This window comes from Salvia splendens, unplaced genomic scaffold (genome assembly GCF_004379255.2).
Source record: "Salvia splendens isolate huo1 unplaced genomic scaffold, SspV2 ctg550, whole genome shotgun sequence".
NCBI lineage: Eukaryota > Viridiplantae > Streptophyta > Magnoliopsida > Lamiales > Lamiaceae > Salvia > Salvia splendens.
Window position 1 is genome coordinate 30,777 of NW_024599208.1, and position 18,966 is coordinate 49,742.

General features: G+C 39.1%; 2 protein-coding genes across 2 annotated transcripts; both read right to left on the reverse strand.

Annotated features, from left to right (window-relative positions):
- Nucleotides 1-14,220: 14,220 nt before the first annotated feature.
- LOC121790569 (mucin-7-like) lies at nt 14,221-14,835 on the reverse strand. The gene has a single exon (XM_042188759.1). The coding sequence runs from the start codon at nt 14,833-14,835 to the stop codon at nt 14,221-14,223; it is 615 nt and encodes a 204-aa protein (XP_042044693.1).
- Nucleotides 14,836-15,546: 711 nt separating this feature from the next.
- Nucleotides 15,547-16,236, reverse strand: LOC121790570. The gene has a single exon (XM_042188760.1). The coding sequence runs from the start codon at nt 16,234-16,236 to the stop codon at nt 15,547-15,549; it is 690 nt and encodes a 229-aa protein (XP_042044694.1).
- Between the last annotated feature and the right edge of the window lie 2,730 nt (nt 16,237-18,966).

Consider the following 18,966-nt stretch of genomic DNA (forward strand, 5'->3'; position numbering starts at 1 on the left):
TTGAAGAAAACATGTATGGAGGTGTGATCATACTGAAGGTCATAACTGCAAACAACCTTAGGAATGAAGTTCAAGGACGGAAGTTCATAAGGTCAAAATATTGTCCTTATGAATGATGAATCAAAGGAGACTACTCAATCAAGCTATCCAACGTTACAAAGGCAAACACAAACTTTCGAGACAAGTGAGTCATGACTCGATATAGGGAAAAAAAATAATGGGCATTACTCGGAAATTAGGAGTCAACCAAGGTGTTTAAATAGCAAGGCTCACGTTTATTCAAAACATCCCGTAGAGAACTGAGAATCCAAGTAAGTACTGTTGATTTAAAATCGCTCATTCTAGCTACGAGGGTCGCACTCCCTCGCACATTTTTCGCGAGTCTGAACATGGTAACATCGTTCTATGAAATCGTGGATTCCAAGTTGAGATTCATCGTATCGTCGAATTTCCTAACCTTTTTTTCTTGATGGTCGCATTCTCAAAGTCGTCTTGCCATGCCACGTAGTTTTTGAAAAGCGTTGCCATTGTACACGTGGTCGTAAACATCGTCGTATATGTGTCGCATCGCCACTTTGGCATGGTATACAAGACTGCATAGTTTTATTAGATCTTAGGTATGATTTCACCATTGTGAGGATACACCAAAGTTTGAAATATATACTTTCATTGGTTTTATCACTCAGGAAAGTGATATTGCAGTTGTCAACTTACAACTAAGTTCTAGCACATTCACTCTGGCCTACTTCTTAGGCACTCTATAATCTCTAGCATAGCTTGAAGTCTCATACTTCAACGTACATTTGATCATTACCTAACTCAAGCTTTATATTGCTCCTACGTTCGCAACAAGGTTCAAAAGTTCCACATTTCACGTTAATAGTGGTTCTATACAATACCTCGTACTTCATCGGTCATGAATTTTCACCACATAAAAGTCATCCATATATTGCACAATCAACACATTTATTCGTATAAATCATTTGGTGTTCCATAGCATAACAAACATCGTACATATATGTGAATAGCAACACTCAGTCAATCAATAATCCATGGAATCGCATTTCATAAATCATGCAGTTCATGCTCATCTGTATCACAATCATAACTCGCAACTACACGCGTATCATGCTTTGCATTTCACAGTTTCATAGTCATGAAATTTTTAGCATAATTTTTTTTTGTCGTTCATGGAAGCAACATGTATTTTCTTCAAGTAAAAAAAAATTTGTAGTTTCGTGGACGTAATAGCAAATCTCAACATCAACCAATACAAGTTCACAATCATACTTCACGTTTCACAATTCATGTAATGTCAATCATTTAGAATTTCATCTATCCAAACTCATAGAAGTCCAATCACATATTCGCCGATTTTACTTATCGGGTGTGCACAACAGTATTCATCATTTTTGGCATAGTCGTATTAAACAATTTCATATCCATGTACTTTCATCATCCCACACTTTAAACAACATTTTCAAAGACGTCATATTATCTTTGATTCCCATCGAAATAATTTCATTATCGACCTGAGATTTTAAGTACTGCTTTCCCTTTGTTATCACATTTCACGCACGAGTTATCACCTTTAGATAACATGTGCATCATAAATCAGTTCTCAATTATCGACTCAAAAACATGCATGTCCTAACGTTCCTTCCATCGTCTCTTTAATTTACCCAACCCCAATCGTTCATCAACACAAGACAAATACACCATAGTTTACATCAACAGATAACACATCACTTCATCATAGAATGGTCCTTAGACACTTATATAAATCATGTATATCATTTCACATAACAACATAGTTGTTTTTTTTTTGTAAGGATAGAAATCTGGCAGCACTGCGATATTATTTTGTAAAAATTATTAAAAATTCACCCGACTTTCGTTGGGGCTAAAATTTTACCACAATGCAGTAGACTTATCAAATAACTTCCAGTTAAAAATTCATGTCAAAATAACCTTTTTAGGTCGGTCAAATTGAAAACGTAACCTACTGGTCGAGAAAACACTTTTCTGGCAGAATTGCGCAGTCCACTTCAAAAATTCACCGTAAATTCATCGTTTGTCCAAATGAGTTGAAATTCGAACACAACACAGAAGACATCATGAAGTTTAATCAGAAAAAAGAATCGAATCAAAAGGAGTTCATTTGGTTGGTCAAAAATATGTCGGAATCTACTGTCCGAATCATGGCGAACTCGCTCGAAACATGCTTTTCAGTATACTAAACCTAACAGATCGACGCTATACCATTTAATTTTGCAGAATTAAATGTCTCGTCACATTCGTCAAACTTCGTTGACCGGACATCTTAAATACAAGATTCCAACAATCCCCCACATGAGTGGGAATAGCCAAATGCATATGCATGAAGACACAAGCTCAACCCTCATGAGGTATATAAGCATAAGGATATGTATTTTTTGGCCTTGAACCATCCATAGTTCGCACCATCGGATACACAGGCGGACTAGTAGCTCGATGCTTTGAACTATTCCTCCACGGCGTGCACCGAAACAAAGGTGTTAACACTTAAACACCTCAACCTCATCCGTTCTCACGTTTTGTGTCCATTGCGGTCTTGGACACCACTTTGGATTCATAAGTGCGTTTCATGAAGCGACCACACTTCACTTGTATTTAGGTGATTCCTACTAGAGTAACTTGCCTTACTCGGTCTCCTTTGAGCCTCTTATGATATTTATATACTAGTGTTCTACATAGTTTCTTTTTTACATTAATTTTTGTTGAATATTGTTTGTGTTTATTTGCAAACATCAATTGGGGTGCCTTATATTTCAAGCTTTCATCTAACATTACTTAAAAAATTGTGCATTAAGACAAATTATTTCCTTCTTGTTTGTACTATTGTATATGTAAAGATATACAGCTATACTGTGAGAAACTGTCTGAACTGGACAAGATTGTGAGGAGGATGGTGGTGGAGAGTCTTGGACTGGAAAAATACATAGATGAACACTTCGACTCCTCGGATTACGTCTATCGTTTCTAGAAGTACGAGGCACCTCGAACGCCTCACTCAAAGCTCAGATTAATTTCCCATAAAGACAAGAACATCTTGTCCACATTGCATCAGATCAATCATGTTAACGGTTTGCAGATTCTTACCAAAGATGGCAAAACTTGGATCCCTGTAGATCCACCATCACTCAGTTCATTCGTTGTCATAGTCGGGAACTCTCTCCATGTATGTTACTACTATCCTCATTTACAAAATATAACGTACTCAAAACATGTAATTTCTTCATTTCACTAATTTCTCATTAAAATGCACGTAAGCTACTGTTGAGACTATTTTTTCATGAATGGAGATCATAATTTTTTTATAATTTTTCGGCCTTTTCATTTGTAATGAATCTCGTATTTTACTTCACCGATACGCGTCATTTATAGGCATGGACAAACGGGTGACTGCATGTTGCAAGCTACAGGGTGGTGGTGAGCGGGGATGAAGCTCGATACTCTATCGGATTGTTTTCGGCTCCGAAAGAAGGGGGCGTGATTAAGACTCCAGAAGAGTTGGTGGATGAAGGTCACCCTTTGCTCTACAAGCCTTTTGATTACTATAAGTTTGTTGATTTTACTAGCACAGATGTTGGTAGGGCTTCACCGGATCCTCTCAAGGAATATTGTGGAGCTTAAATTCCATGATTATCAACTTATATGTCTGCTTGTTTGGGTGTTTAATTTCTTGTTAATTTACTGCTATAATAATAGAAGCTTCTGATGCTTCAAATAAATGTGATAGATAAGCTCATTTCCGGATTTTCTTTGTTGGTTCTTTCCCGGATCGCGAAAGAAGAGTCGAACCACATATTAAATAGATAGTATATATTTCTGTCTAGTTGTAATAGTTGTTGCAATACTCCAATTCGATCCTTAAATTTAGTCACGGATCGAGAAATGTTTTCTGGAGGGGCGGAATTTCTTTACCTTATGTACGTCTGTTGATATCTTCTCTAACTCGACCTGCTACCATCAAATCTGAATACGATCCAAACCCGTTAACGATACGATATAATATGGGTTGACACGACACGCGATGACCTGAACCCAATATTACACGATTAAACTTAATTTAAACTTGATTTACATGATAAAAATCAATTTTCCAAGATTTAATCCGGACCAAGTTTATTATTCAATTTGCAGGCCCAAACTTAATCAAAACTTCAGCCCAACTCATAACTAGTATAGTCCAACCCAAATACCTATTAAATATAAATGCCACAAGACTTAGTTGAAACTAATAGAAGTAAGTAAAAATCCAGCTCAATGAATTCGAATGAAGCATGTGTTGAATTATTTCAAAACCTATTGCAAGTAAGTAAAAACATACTATAGTTTCAAGGTACTTAATGCACTTTTTATTAGCACTAAAAATACCTGCAAGTATATATGGTAGATCTAGTATAGCTAAAGGCCAGTACCGGAATATCGAACACGGGGAATATAATTGCAACTAGCTAACATGTACTAGGCATCATATACTATCTAGAGATCCAAGAGTTTTGGGTTTAAATAATTAAAACAAATAAATTAAGCAAGTAAATTAGGCAAATAAACAACTAATTGCAAATAAATCACAAAGATAAATAAATGAGAGATAAGGGAATTCCAGGGATGTGCGTTCACAGTTATGGTTATACAAATTCCAACTACAACACCCTAGCACAATACTTCAGTAGTACGAGTCACCTAAGTTTTGACCATATGACATAAGCGTAGATTACTAACACTAGGGTTCTCAATCCTAGATCCGTAACTCATAAAAGTTATTAAGACCCTTGAAAAGTCCACACTCTCAATTAACAGTGTCGTTTTAAGTTAAGTTAATTGCAGTGTCTACTAAGTGGACCTAACTCGCCAACCTCCTCTCACGATTATGTATCAATTTATATTAATTGATAATAGAATGTGTCACTCAAACGTGAAACATTATCCTACAAATTAGGGAAGAACCAAAGTAAAAACAAAACGGATATTAAATAGCAAAATAGAATTGTATAACCAAAGTCGTTAGTAACACATCCCTAGAATCCTATGAGTTTAGTTATACATGATAGAATAAGCTAAAAACATAGATTGTAGGGAAGTCATAAAGAAAATAAAAGCCAAAGGTTAAATCCTTGTAGCCTTGAGCTTCTCTTGATTCCTTCATCAACCCCTTGCACTATGAAGTACTCTCAAATTTAAGCTCTGGAATTATTCGGGAAAAAGAAGATCTAGATGAAGAATTAGGGTTGGAGGAGGAGTCATGAAGGCTACCCTTTTGGGGGCTATGAATTGGTGAATATTATGAATTAGGTTATGAGGTATATATAGGCTTGAAAAGGATTAAACTTGGTAAAAAGTTTCCTAGCAATAGAAAATATGGAATTTTCTTGCCCCATAGGTTAAGGAAACGATTTGACTTCACAAGGTAATGTCTTCTTTCCTTCATTGAATTTCCGCCTTAAATTCTGCACGTGACAGCTTTGTGTGAGTTTGGTAGAATTGCCATAACTTTCTCCACATAACTTCTATTGAGATAATCAAGGTACCAACTCGAAGCTCTTTCAAAGACGAAGAAAATGGTATGTACAGCGGTCTGATCGGGCTTCAGAATCGCTAGAAAATTGAGTTTGAACAGAGGTTGTCGTGTGCGAACATGCCCAGCGGGCGCTGGCGAGGGTCCAGCGGGTGCTGGAGAGAGTCAGAATGTTCTGGAGTGATTTTCAGCTCCAGCGGTCTGCTGGGTTGCCTTCTGCTCTAGCTTCCGAACTTTGACGTTTTTATGCTCTTTTTTAGTTCTATTTTGCACATTTCTCACAAAACACGTCAAAATACCAAAACAGATAAAATTATCAAATAATGGACATGTAATTCAATTTTGACACTCAAAACGGACCACAAAGTGGCCTTAAAATAGTGCAAAATCCGAGCGTATCATACACCCAAACTTGAATATTTGTTTGTCCTCAAACAAAATAAGAAAGAAACATAAATAGACGTCATAATTTCCTCAAATTATGGAAAAGATAGATTAAGCATGAATTAACACAATCAAATCAAGCAAGGCTTATTAGTGCACTTTCATTACTAACTAGTGGAACACCTTAAATTCATGCACTCACATGTGGTAAACTTCCAAAGATGGGAAGTGTATTTATCTCTCACTCTCAAAGTGTATACGACAATGTGTATAAGCACTCAAATCATGCATCATGTAAAATTTACCATAGGCTTGCTCAAAGTCTAATTCCTTCTCTACTAGATGTGAATAAGCATCAAAAGTCTGAAAGGTCTTTATTTTTTATTGTAATGTAGACTCTTTGGTAGGTGATGAATATTTAGCTAAAAAGTGACTTTAAAAACAAAAATATCCACTCTTCCAAAACTCCTAGACACTTTTAATACTAATTTTTCTGCTTCAACTTACTTTCCAAACCTTTGATTTTTCTATCTTTTCTTCACAACCTTTTTTTTTCATAAGCACCGTTTCTAGATCAAGCACACATTTTTGCAATTTTCTGTTTCACAACTTGCACACTTTTACAATTAAGCACACTACTTTTTATATTTTTCCTCCTTATCTCTCCAATTCTTTAACAAAAGTTAATAAAAACTATACTAACCCAAGGAATTATCCCCATTTATTTGGCTTTCAAAGAATACGCTTAAAGGCTCAAAAGTTGGCTGCAAAGGGAAAATTTTTGAGAGGGTCGAAAATTTGGGAATAAAACTATCTAAGAAAAGATGGCCTAACATCCTCCTTCATCAAATTAAATACTATGTAAACTTAGGTAGATTAAGAGCAAGTTTTAGAAACATATACATGCATGCAGATAAATCATACAAGAAATAATTTAGGCTCAAATCTCACAAGGTGTAAGCATGATTCAAGGCAAACAAGCAATTCACTAATTATGCACCTTTTCACCAAACCATCAAATCAAAACATCAAGCCATACTTAATCAAAGATGAAAAGTACTTTAAATCATTGGAAACTCGATCTAATGTGTCCCTAAACATGCGCATTTCTAAGTTCTTCATGCTATGTTTTAAAACAAAAACTTAAACTAAAAACCTAAAAACTAAAGTAAAAACCTAAACTCACGGTCCACCACTTCATCGCCCCAAATTTATTTACAACAAAGTGTAAAGTAAGTTTGTAGAGTCGGTAGGGACATAAGTAAACTACTAAAAAGAAAACATACCTTGAATTTTTCGCGTAGTGGCTGGACAGGGCAAAAATTCGAAAAATTCAAAAAATTGCGGCTGGAAAACTGTATTTGGGCAGAGGTCGCTGGGGGCCCTCTAGCGGTTGCTGGTGACGAGTCAGAACGTTTCTAGCGAGTGTCCAGCAGGCCGCTACGCGCGCTACAGCGGTCGATGGGGAGAGTCCAAAACCTGCGAAAATTTCAATAACAAAAAAATGAAAATTAAACACCAAAACTACTTAAAGAAACATAAAAGTGTAAAATGTTGGGTTGCCTCCCAACAAGCGCTTGTTTTTCGTCTTTAGCTTAACGTTCTTTGAAGCTCATGAGTTATCCCCCATCTTGGGAATTCCTTTGGGATGCCTTTGTACCTACAAATTCACAATGTGAGCATAGAATGAAGAAAATTACAGTAGGATATAACATATAATATTTGGCAATCCCCCAAACTTGAACCAAATCAAGGTGTGAAAATTATCTCATGCAAGACCAATTAATCTACCTTAATTAAAAAATCATCCCCATCATTATCTTTATCCCCTAATAATTTGCAAGAATTTTAAACAATAGACCATGATCACTATATAACCTCAAAAACATACACAAGTCGTGCTGATAAAATAGCCTCACAATGCTATGAACACGAACTATGCGTATCAACAATCAAGTCAAACGGGGGTATTCAAATTCCATCCCCAAAAAGAAGCTAATTCAAGTACACCCAACAATGATGCTTAGCAATGATTAATTCCAACAAATCCCACTCAACAATTTATCACAGGTATATCACCCCATCAAACTCCAATTCAAACTACCAAATCAACATGCATCCTCTCTTCAATCACTCTTACTAAGGGAATCTTGCCTTTATTTTCTTAAACCAGTTCTTATCTAAAAACAAATAAATTCAAACAACTAACAGAAGATTCCTAGCTAATCAACACATAACTTTGACACTAACTACACCAACTGTTCCCCTCTCCCACTTCATTGCAGCTTGTCCTCAAGTGACTTGATGAAGTGGAATACATGGTTGTTAGTGTCAAAACAGAGAAACAAACTTCTCACACTTAGACCAAGCAGGTGCCAAAGAGCTTGATGCACTTTTTGTTAGCACTATAAATACCTGTAAGTATACAGAGTAGGATTAGTATAGCTAAAGGTTAGTACCGGATATCGATCACGGGGAAAACAAACACAGACTGTTTATCCTCTACTAAAACTCAATTACTATTTGGAAAAACTGAAAGATTTGGGAATTTTGAAAACAAAGAAGAATTTGAAAGCAATAAACAACTAATTGCAAATAGATCACGGAGATAAAAGTATATAGATAAGGGAATTCCAGGGATTTGAGTTCACAGTTATGGTTATACAAATTCCAACTAAAAATACCCTAGCACAGTTCTTAGTATCGGGAGTAAGGATCGATCCTACAGAGACAGACGGGGTAAGCAACTGTTCAGAGGACTTCGAAGGGGTCGGCTTCTGCCACGCAGCTGATGGGTTAAGACTTGACTAACTACTAGACTTGGGAGAGAAATTAAAGGTGACTATCCTATCTGCTAGACCTAGGGAACAGAAAGAGAATGTACGCATGCATGGATAGCAAAAATGAAGGTTTAACTACAGAAATTTAATACCAAACTACTTGACCAAGTAAACGGGTTTCCTAAAAGTGCTAAGCAGAACGTAAACATGCGGTGGGGACCATTTTCCCGAATTAACTAGTACGACAGAAAAGCTGCAAAAAGTAAACAACACAGATGAAGATGACAGATACGACTTCTAATTAACTAATGTTAAGATAACATAAACGAAAACAGAGCATCAACATATGAAAATAAAGCAATAAAAATCAACTTCAAACGTTACGATCAAACACAAAACGACTAGATCTAAACTACTAGGCCGAGCAAAAAAAAAAAAAACAATAAACATCCATAACCATGCAAAATTCAGAACATCCCGACTCAGATCCAAAACTCCGTTTAACAATTCAACTCAGATCAACCAAAAACCAACTCCAATACGTCAAATCCATACTCCTCAACTTCGATTCAACTGATTCAACGACAAATTAACTTCGATCAAACCGATCTCTACTCAAAATCAAACATCAATTGCGAAAAGCATCCAAAACAGTAAATACCAACAATCAAATATCAGAATTAGCTAAACATAGAACATAGACTTCCATAGCTACGTTATTTAAGGTTCAACACTGAAACGATAAACGCCGAGCTTCTAAAACGGTGAAGTCTCAGCTTAAAATGACGGAAAACAACAGAAAACAGTAAATTGTATCTTCGCCCTTCACAAGGACGGTGTTACACCATAGAGACTGAGCTAGGCTACCACGAACTCCCAGAATTTTACCCCATAAGTGCTTAAGTGCATAGAGAAATGTGTGTGAAGTGATGAGCTAAGAACGAAAATGTGAATGATGATTGGTGATGCATCTCTCTTCATGTTGTCTCTATTTATAGTTGAGGCTCGAACTTCTAGGGTAGTTTCTCTGCTGAATTGTCGATTTTGCCCTCCTAGAAAGCCCTTCAAAAAGATACTTTTCCACTCACAGCTGCTTCCTCGATCTCCTAGGTCAGGTTGCAAACTGACGTCTTCACTCCTCTTTTCCTTCAGTTTACTCTGCCTGTAGATTTTTCCTTCCGTTTCCTTGACCTGCCAGATTATCTACGCACCTAAACTTAAAACGTGTATTAGTTCACAGAAATCATAGAATTTAACCCCATAACTGATGCATAAAATTAGCCTTATCAAACTGCTCACACTTAAACCATACTTGCCCTCAGGTATGAAAGACAAAATAAAGGAATAAGGCAAATTTCGTGCGTGTTTATTATTTAAATGGCTTAAAGAAAAAGAACAAACACAAACTCCTAGACCTAGACACGAAAAGACTTAGACAACAGACTCAAACACACAAGAGAAATCAATCAGAAACAAAAAGAATAGAGATAAGCACAGATGTATAAATTGGTTCAAGTTTTAGCAATTGTCCCCACAAGCTTAAGGTCTCTCCAATCGTCTACAGTCTCATATTCATCCCCCTCCCTTCGTCTACCTAGTCAGTTTGTTAGTTCGTCAAGATAACCCCTATTTTCTCTAATTGTTGGATTCACTCGGTCACTCATTCCTCACCAAAAATGTTAGGACCATTCACTCATTTATGCTTTTGCCATACCCCTGATGCCTTGGTTCTATTGACACATGAAAAGTTCCTTAAGGTCTTTCATTTGGTTATATCGGGGCCAAGGGATTGTAATGTATGTAGGTGAGAATCCTAGGGGTCTAAGTTCAAAAAGTATGAGTGCAAATAAGCGAAGGACATGTGAACTTAGGGACAAAAGATGGAAATAACCTCCTTATTTACAATTCTGTCTTCCCAAAATTTGGAGTTGTTCCCTGGTCATTTCGGCCTTATTGCCTAACTTCCTTCTACTGGGTCAGGCTATTCACTTTCTAACTTTCTTTTTGATTTTTTTCTTGGGTCTGGCTATTCACTTTCCTGCCCATTTTCTAAGCATATATATTCTTTTCTCTCTTCTTTTTTCGTATGTTTCTTGGGTCAGGTTGCACAATTGTTTCCCTGCCCATTTTCTAACTATTATTTCAGCCGGGTCAGGTTACAGAAGCTCCTGACCGTTTTATTTTCTAACTTTCTACTTACTTTCCCCTGTTTCTCAACCTAACTTCCTATCCCGAATGGTGAGTTGACTCCACTCTGCCCCCTTGTACACATTAAATGAAGGTTGAGGTGTCAAAGGAAGGGACAATTTTTACAGAAGTTCCTGGCCATTTTATAGAAAGGGACAACTTGTTTAACTAATGGGTGCCCTTACAATGAGGCGGGTTCAATAGATTCGAAATTTTTTTAAGCTCAATTAGGTTCTCCTATTGCCTTTAGTCCTCACTCCCCTTATGTCATTTTCCCCTAAGCATCAAGTGGCAACCTATCTTTCCTATTCTAATAGTAGAAAGTGTTCTACTCTAGGCTTTTAACTCACTTTAAGAAGGCTTCACAACTAGATCAAAACAAGGCATTTTCTTCGTCCAAACTGATTTTGATTATTAAAGCAAGAGGTCTCAAAATTGACATGCATCCTCTCTTTGATCACTCTAACTAAGGGAATCTTGCTTTAATTTTGCTAGTTTATACTTAAACACAGAATCCTAAAAAACTAAAACTCTACTGACTCAAAACTAACAACCTATATGCATGCTCGAGTGACTGCACTAACTCCTCCCCCTCCAACTTCAATCCTGCTTGTCCCCAAGCATTTCAGTGAAGTGGAGAACAGGGCAGTTAGAGTTCACACACCAACAAATCCTTCAGTAAGAAAAGAAATACAAACTTCTCACACTTAGGCTAAGTGGGAGAAGTAATAGCCAAGTGGGAGAAGTAATAGAACAACAACCAACAAACAAATGCATGAAAACAAACTTCTCACGGTTAGGCCAAGCAATGGACTAAGTGGGAGAAGAAACAATCACAGAAATAACCAAAACACGATTACGGGAACAAAAGCATGCTATAACAGCAAAAACTTCTCATACTTAGACCAAGAATTGGGCTACTTAGACCAAGAATTGGGCTAAGTGGGAGAAAACACATAGCACAAATACAAATAGACACCTAAAATATGCAAGAAAAGTAGAAAAACATGCTCAAAAAACTGAAAAGAAAATTACTAAAAGTAAAATTACTTGTTACTGGGGTGGTTTAATTCTGTGTCTGGTCCCCCATGGGAGCCAGACTTCTGGGCTACCTTCTTATGGTGGTCAGCCTTTGCTTTCTTAGGAATCGATGGGGCTAGTTCCTCCTTCTCCTTCGCTGCTTGCTTTGGTACAGTCTTCTTAACAGTCGTGGTGGTGGGATTGGTCACTACTTCCTTTCTCTTCTGGGTCGGGGGACTTGCTGGAGTACTAGGGGCTTTCTTGAGAGATGAGGTCCCTTGGCCTAGTTGCTTATACTAGCTGCTAGGTCGGGGAGGCATCATTTGCTGGGCCAGGGGGAATCTCCTCTCCATTGAGGCAATCATCTTCATTATAACATTGATGGCTTCGGCCATCTGTCCATTCTGCACCTCCATGCTCCCCGTGAGCCTTGCGATTTTTTTGCTCAGCACGCTCACATCATTTCAGAGCTCTCCCATCTTGCGCCTCCATTCCTCACGCTCAGCATTAGATAGAGCTTTCGACTCTTCCAACTCCCTCTTCACGGTTACCACATCAGGCTTGCCCATATCAAAGAACACAATCTCACCTTTTTCATATGTAGGAGTCCCTTGTTGAAGAAGAAAGCTACATTGAATGGCTCTGGGGCATCACAGACTTGCAGGCCAGGCACTGACTTTGCCAACTTCATGCTAACTTCCTTTGTAGATAAGAACCAAGGAGATGTCATGTGTAGAGATGGCGTACTGTGTGGCTAGTCATAAAGTTGCATGGGTAGGCCATCCAATAACCCAGGTGGACCTTTACTCCCTTTAGCATGCACCATGTAAAATAGAGCTCCGGAGTTATGAGGGCGGCTCCAGTCTGACTTAGCAGATTGTACCCCAAAAAAACATGCGTGAATCAGAGTATCGGCTTGGCAATGTGGAATCCCTTCGAAAAACTCGTCTTAAAATTCCCTCCGTGGTTGGTGGTAATCAGGTCCCATGCCATCTGCATATCAAAGCTTGGAGTCTTCTTCGGGGCCCAATCTACCTCTCATTCCATGTGCCTTCATCATCTTCTTCCCGCGTAAACAGCCCCATTCGCAAGGACCACTCTCGGATGCTCATTTCCATGTCTTAACCGAAGAGGCGGAAGCTAATAGAATCGGCGTCAGGGTCCATGGTGGACTTAAACTTATATGAGGTGAAGAATTCCTTGGCCAGTGCGATGGGCACCTCTGCCGTGCAGTGATCCAGCAGCCAATCGAAACCGATGGCACGGATATACAATAGAAATTATTCCTCCGATTCTATCTCCTGGAGGGATGGGGGGTCGTACATCTTCCTGGCCTTTCCGTGCTTCCCCTTTGAAGTGCGCCCACTGCAAGTCTATGCCAGCTTTGAGTCATCAAAGTGGACCATGGCCTCAAGTAGCCTCTTTGTCAGCAATACTTCCATTGGTTCGTACGCCGGCCCCACCACCTGGTTTATTTCCACATCTTCTTCATCTTCATTCTTTTATGTTGGTTCGGGAAACGGGACACTAATTGGTTTCGAGAAGGCTTCTCTAATCTTCGGGTGGAGGAGGCTTGCCTTTGCTTCTTCTATAAGGGTGTAGCCTCTTGCTTACCCTTTCGTTTCCGCTCCTGTGCATAGTGTTTCTCCTCGGCCTCAGGAGAGAACTTCTCTGTTTCGACTGGTTCTCATGGGCCTGGGGGATCCCCTCCCCTGTTTCCTCTCGCATTTCCTGGGTCTCGGGGATATCATCCCCTACCTCCTCTCCGCTTTCCAAATCTATCTGGTGCAAACGTCTGGCCATTGTAGACGCCCGTGTCTCCTCCAGTTTCTTGTCACAACGGTTATTCCGTCAATTTGTCCTTGCAGTGGCCGGTGTATCCTTCGACTCTAGCCCCTCGTCCGGTACAACCATGAATTTGGTCCCCTGAATAACGTCGGGCCTATCGGACAGTTCGTACCCGTCTACATCCATGTCAACCTTCTCGGTCCCATCATTCTCATCACTGTCTTCATCAATGATCTACTCTTCTCTTTCTTCGACTTCCAATTCCTCCGGGATTTGTTCTTCTACACCCCTCTTTCCTTTTGTAGTTTCAATAATACTACCAGTAGGGACTTCTCCCTCTACATCCTCATCATTGGGTATTTCTCCTTCAACCTCTTCTCTCGGTTCTCCAACAATACCATCACCAATCCTATAACCACTACCCTCATCAGTCCTATCACCACTACCCTTGTTAGATTCTCCGTCTCCCGTATTCACATTCCCTGCACCTTTTACTCCCTAGTCCCCTTCCGCCTCAACATCACCCTTTTCTTTCTCACGCTCATCCCTCTCCCTTGTACTAGTGGGTACGACTGTAGAATTGACAAATTGAAATTTGGGTTGGGTGGATGGTATTACCGGTGTAATATCTGAAATTAGGGTTTCGGATGGAGATTTTGGGGTTTCCGTTTGGAGTAAGAAGGCCTTGGATGTTGGAGTTTCTATTAGGGTTGTAGGTCGTGGAGGGATGTTAATCGGGGCTACACTTGGAGCGGCCTCCTCCTTCCTGAGTTCTTCTGCTAGACGGGCGAATAAATAGCTAGTCTTTTCGCTTTTTCCGTATTTCTTTAGAAACTCTCTCATTATTTCTTCCGGATCAGATTCGTTGCCCGGTGGTGGAACTGTGGTTGAGGGTGTAGGCGGGACAGCGGAGATTGTGGTTGCCGTCTCTCCTGTAACTGGTTTCTTTGTGGTGGCTTTAGACGACGAAGTTGCCACCGTCCCTGTCTGAGGAGCGGACGGTGGCTTCTTGGTTGGCAGATTCTTTGGCGGTTGTGATGACTCGCCGGCCGTAGATTTGACCGATTGAGAGTTCTTATGTCGGGCTTTGTGTCGTTCTGGTTGGTTTTCCATGGTGTTGGTTCAGAAATTAGTGGTGGTTGATGGCGGTTTCATCGGAACTGTCACAAAGAAGAATGGAAAAGGTGAGGTAAGGGTATGAACATTTGTGAATTATGAGAGAGATATTATGTGAGGAGGGAGGTTATGAAGAATAGGGGAAGTTATTTAAGAAACTAATAGAAAGAAGAGAATAGGAAACAAGTACATAAAATCACAAGGAAAAGAAAACGAAACAAGGAAATAAAATTAAAGGAAAAGAAAATGAGAGAGGCGGTTGCTTGCTGATGCAAGAGTCAGAAACAGTACGCTTTCCTATCTCATCCAAAAATTTGAAATTTAATTTTTGAATTTTTTTTTCAAAACTTCTCCCCCCCCATCTTTTTAACCGAAAATTTCTCCACCTCATATCTTCTTCAGAAATTCGTTTAACTCTCTCATACCCAAACTTAGAAAGATCAACTAAAAGGTGAGACATCTGAAAAAAATATTTCAAATTTCATTTTTGGAAAATTCATTTTTTTTACCGAGAAAGGTCAACTAAAATGTTTCAAAAATATTTTTGGAAAATTCATTTTTTTTCTTTGTTTGGATTTTTAAATATATGAAATAATACATATTTACAGTACTTACAAATTTTGCGGAGCTAATCTCAGGGCTATGTTGGGTCAGTTTTACAGTTAAAAATTTCTTAACAATCTACCAGATCCAGCAGATTCCCGAAGATTACCCAGCAGCCTGACCAGTTAGACAATAGTAGAGAGTATACGTAGCGAAATTTTCTTCCACCACGCACATCTCTGAACTATCCCTAAATACCATGACCCTATGACCATTAACAAGAAAAGGAATAGAATTAGGAGCGACTCCCTGAATTTGCACGGCTCCATTCACTCGAAGGCCAGTGTAGGGTCCAATCCACTTGGATTTTAGTTTCCGAGGCATCAGTTTAAGCCTTGATTGGAATAGAAGCACATTCTGACCAACTAGCAGTTCCTTGACCCGAAGGTTGTTGTCGTGCCACAATATTGTTTTCTCCTTGTACCACATAGCGGCATCATACGACTCAAGCCTTAATTCCTCCAGATCTTGCAGTTGAAGCGTTCTCTCCTCCTCACAGGCCTGGGGCTTCATGTTTATCTCTTTGATTGCCCAATAAGCTTTGTGCTCAACCTCGACAGGGAGGTGGCACATTTTGCTTAATACGAGCCTGTAAGGCAACATTCCAATGGGAGTTTTGAACACAGTTCGGTATGCCCATAAAGCATCGTCAAGTCTTTTACTCCAATCCTTGTTCGATGGATTCATTGTCTTCTCCAAAATTGCTCTGATTTCTCTGTTCGAGATTTTTGCCTGACCATTTGCCTGGGGGTGGTAAGGAGTGGATAAACGATGGTGAACACCATATTTCCTCATCAAAGCTTATATCGTCCTGTTGTAGAAATGAGTCCCTTGGTCTGGGATGATTTCTCAGGGCACACCATACCGGTTGAATATATTGGCCTTCAGAAACCTCGCTACTTCCTTCGATTCGCAAGAACTTGTAGCCTTGGCCTCTATCCATTCGGAAACATAGTCCACCACAACCAGTATGTAGGGGTTCCCATATGACGATAGAAAGGGACCCATGAAGTACATTCCCCACACATCGAAAATCTCACAAAGAATAATTGGAAACAGCGGCATTTCATCCCTCGCAGAAATCCCCCCGGTCTGTTGGCATCAAAACCCGCTGTCTAAAAACTTCTGCGCTGTCTTTCTTGGCCCAAAATGACCAGCACATGCCAATGCGTGGCAATGATTCAAGACATCCTTTTGTTCCCACTCGGGGATGTATCTTCTAATCACTTTATCGGACCCCATCCTCCAGAGGTAAGGGTCGTTCCAAAAATATTACCTGGTTTCACTCTTAAGTTTCATCCTCTGGGCCCGGGAAATTTATGGAGTACTCGGCAACTCTCCCGTGACCAAGTTGTTTGCCAGTTCTGCAAACCAAGGTTCTTCATTCAGCTTACACTTCCCTTTATCCAAATCTCCTGGGCCAGTTAACGCTAACACTGCCACCCAACTAATAGGTCTAGGTGATTCCATCACATAATATTAATGTTCCTCTGGGAATGCATCCGGTATATCTTCTTCATTTTCTCCTTGCAGTATCCTGCTTAGGTGATCAACCACCTTCTCTGTACCTTTCTTGTCTCTGACCTCCCAATCGAACTCTTGAAGCAACAGGACCCAGGGAATCAGTCTCGGCTTAGACTCCTTTTTGACTAACAGATATTTAATAGCTATGTGAATACAATCACCATCGACCATAACAGATACGGTCGGAACTTCTCGAATGAGTACACAACAACCAACATTTCTTTCTCTGTAGTGTCGTAATTCTTCTGGGCCTGGTTGAGGGTCTTCAAGGCATAAAAGATCACATAGCTCTTCTTGTCAATGCTTTGACCAAGCACTACCTTCTGGGGTTCGAAGCCCCTTGCACAGCGGAAGTCATGCATTCACAAATATATCAGATCTACGGATCTATTTGACCGATTATGGGATTAATTAACTACATATTAAACACAGAATTGCATTCAAGAACGCACATAATTCATGTAAAATGAATTAAAACCTAAAACATGAATTCCTACGGTTTAGAATTACCGATCTGATTCTCCAAAGAATCGATGATTGCTTGCACCTTCTCCACGTGATGTTCTTCGTACTCAACCAAGAATCTTCTAATCTGTATCCCGAACTCAGATAATGACCTTTGGGTGGGCAAAGCTTGTCAGAATCGAAAATGGCTTGATTAGAAAGAAGACATAATATCAGTTTTCTCAAAAACCGATTTTTCATCCACTCCCACATGGGAGCACGAAAATTAATGATAAAAATCTTATTTAATCTCCTTTCTAATCTCCTTTTATAAAGAGTTATGATGGGCCAGATTAGGGATCCATGGAGGTTGGACTTGGGCCAAACCTGTTGGACTTTTACTAATTAAATTGAGCCCCAATTTAATACGAGTCCAATAGAATATTATTATCATCCACTATAGTATAATAATATTGACTGCCCGTCCAATCGCAAATTACGAGTAATCCGGGCTTTACCTCTTTAATTTATTATTTCTCGTGTTTAAGATATAAATATCCATTAATTAATTTAAGCCTGCTATTTGACTTTAATTAATTAATATCTTTTTCCAAGAGTTGTCTAGTTCAAAATCTTTATTTATTATTCTGGAATAAATTCCAACCGGCCGGGTTTCTGAATAATAAAACCTTTTTCGAACACCTCTTGAGGATATTATCAAACTGGACTCACCCAGCACACGATTCATTGCAATAACAATACTAGTACCTCTAGACATTTATCACCACTACCCAAGATACCAGGATTCTTGGATTGCGAAAAATCCGCAGCATTTGATAAATCAAAGTAGTGCATAATCAATATCGTATGCTCAATGTTATGTCAACAATGATTAAGAAATAACAATCACCGAGACCTCGTCTTTTAGTAAATAGCAAGAAAGACTTATCTCAACTGTTAGATCCTTCAGTGCTATACCACACCAGTGTCGTTTATGTCCAAAGGTATGGAAACGTGCGGACTGACACTGCAACCTTTCACGATAGGTAGCCAAAGCCTATCTAGGTTGTGAAATTCTATTTCTCTTCTACAAAGGACTGACTGCGTCACTTTCTGTGAACGTCGTTCACGACAAGTCTACTATGCAGAAGAATTAGACTTATTTGCTTCTTATACATTTAAATGTTTGAGAAACTTCTTATAAATGCATAAGCAAACACCAATGCGATAAAATAAATACTTCTCGCCTTGGGTTAAAAGTGGATTGTAGAGTTTATTGTATACAAGCAATTCTATCCGTGCAACATGCTCGAAATATGCTTTTCAGTATACCAATCCTAACAATCTCCCACTTATACTCAAAATCATGATTTCGAGTATACCCACTACCAAAACTCTCCCACTTAAACTCTAAGCAGGTCTCAGGCCATGATACATCGAACTACCGTACTTTTCACCTCCTATGTAAAACATGTTGCCATATAGGCATTTTGTGAAAACTTCTGCCAGGTTGTTCTCTGATGATATCTTGGAAACCATAACGTCTTGTTGCGCACT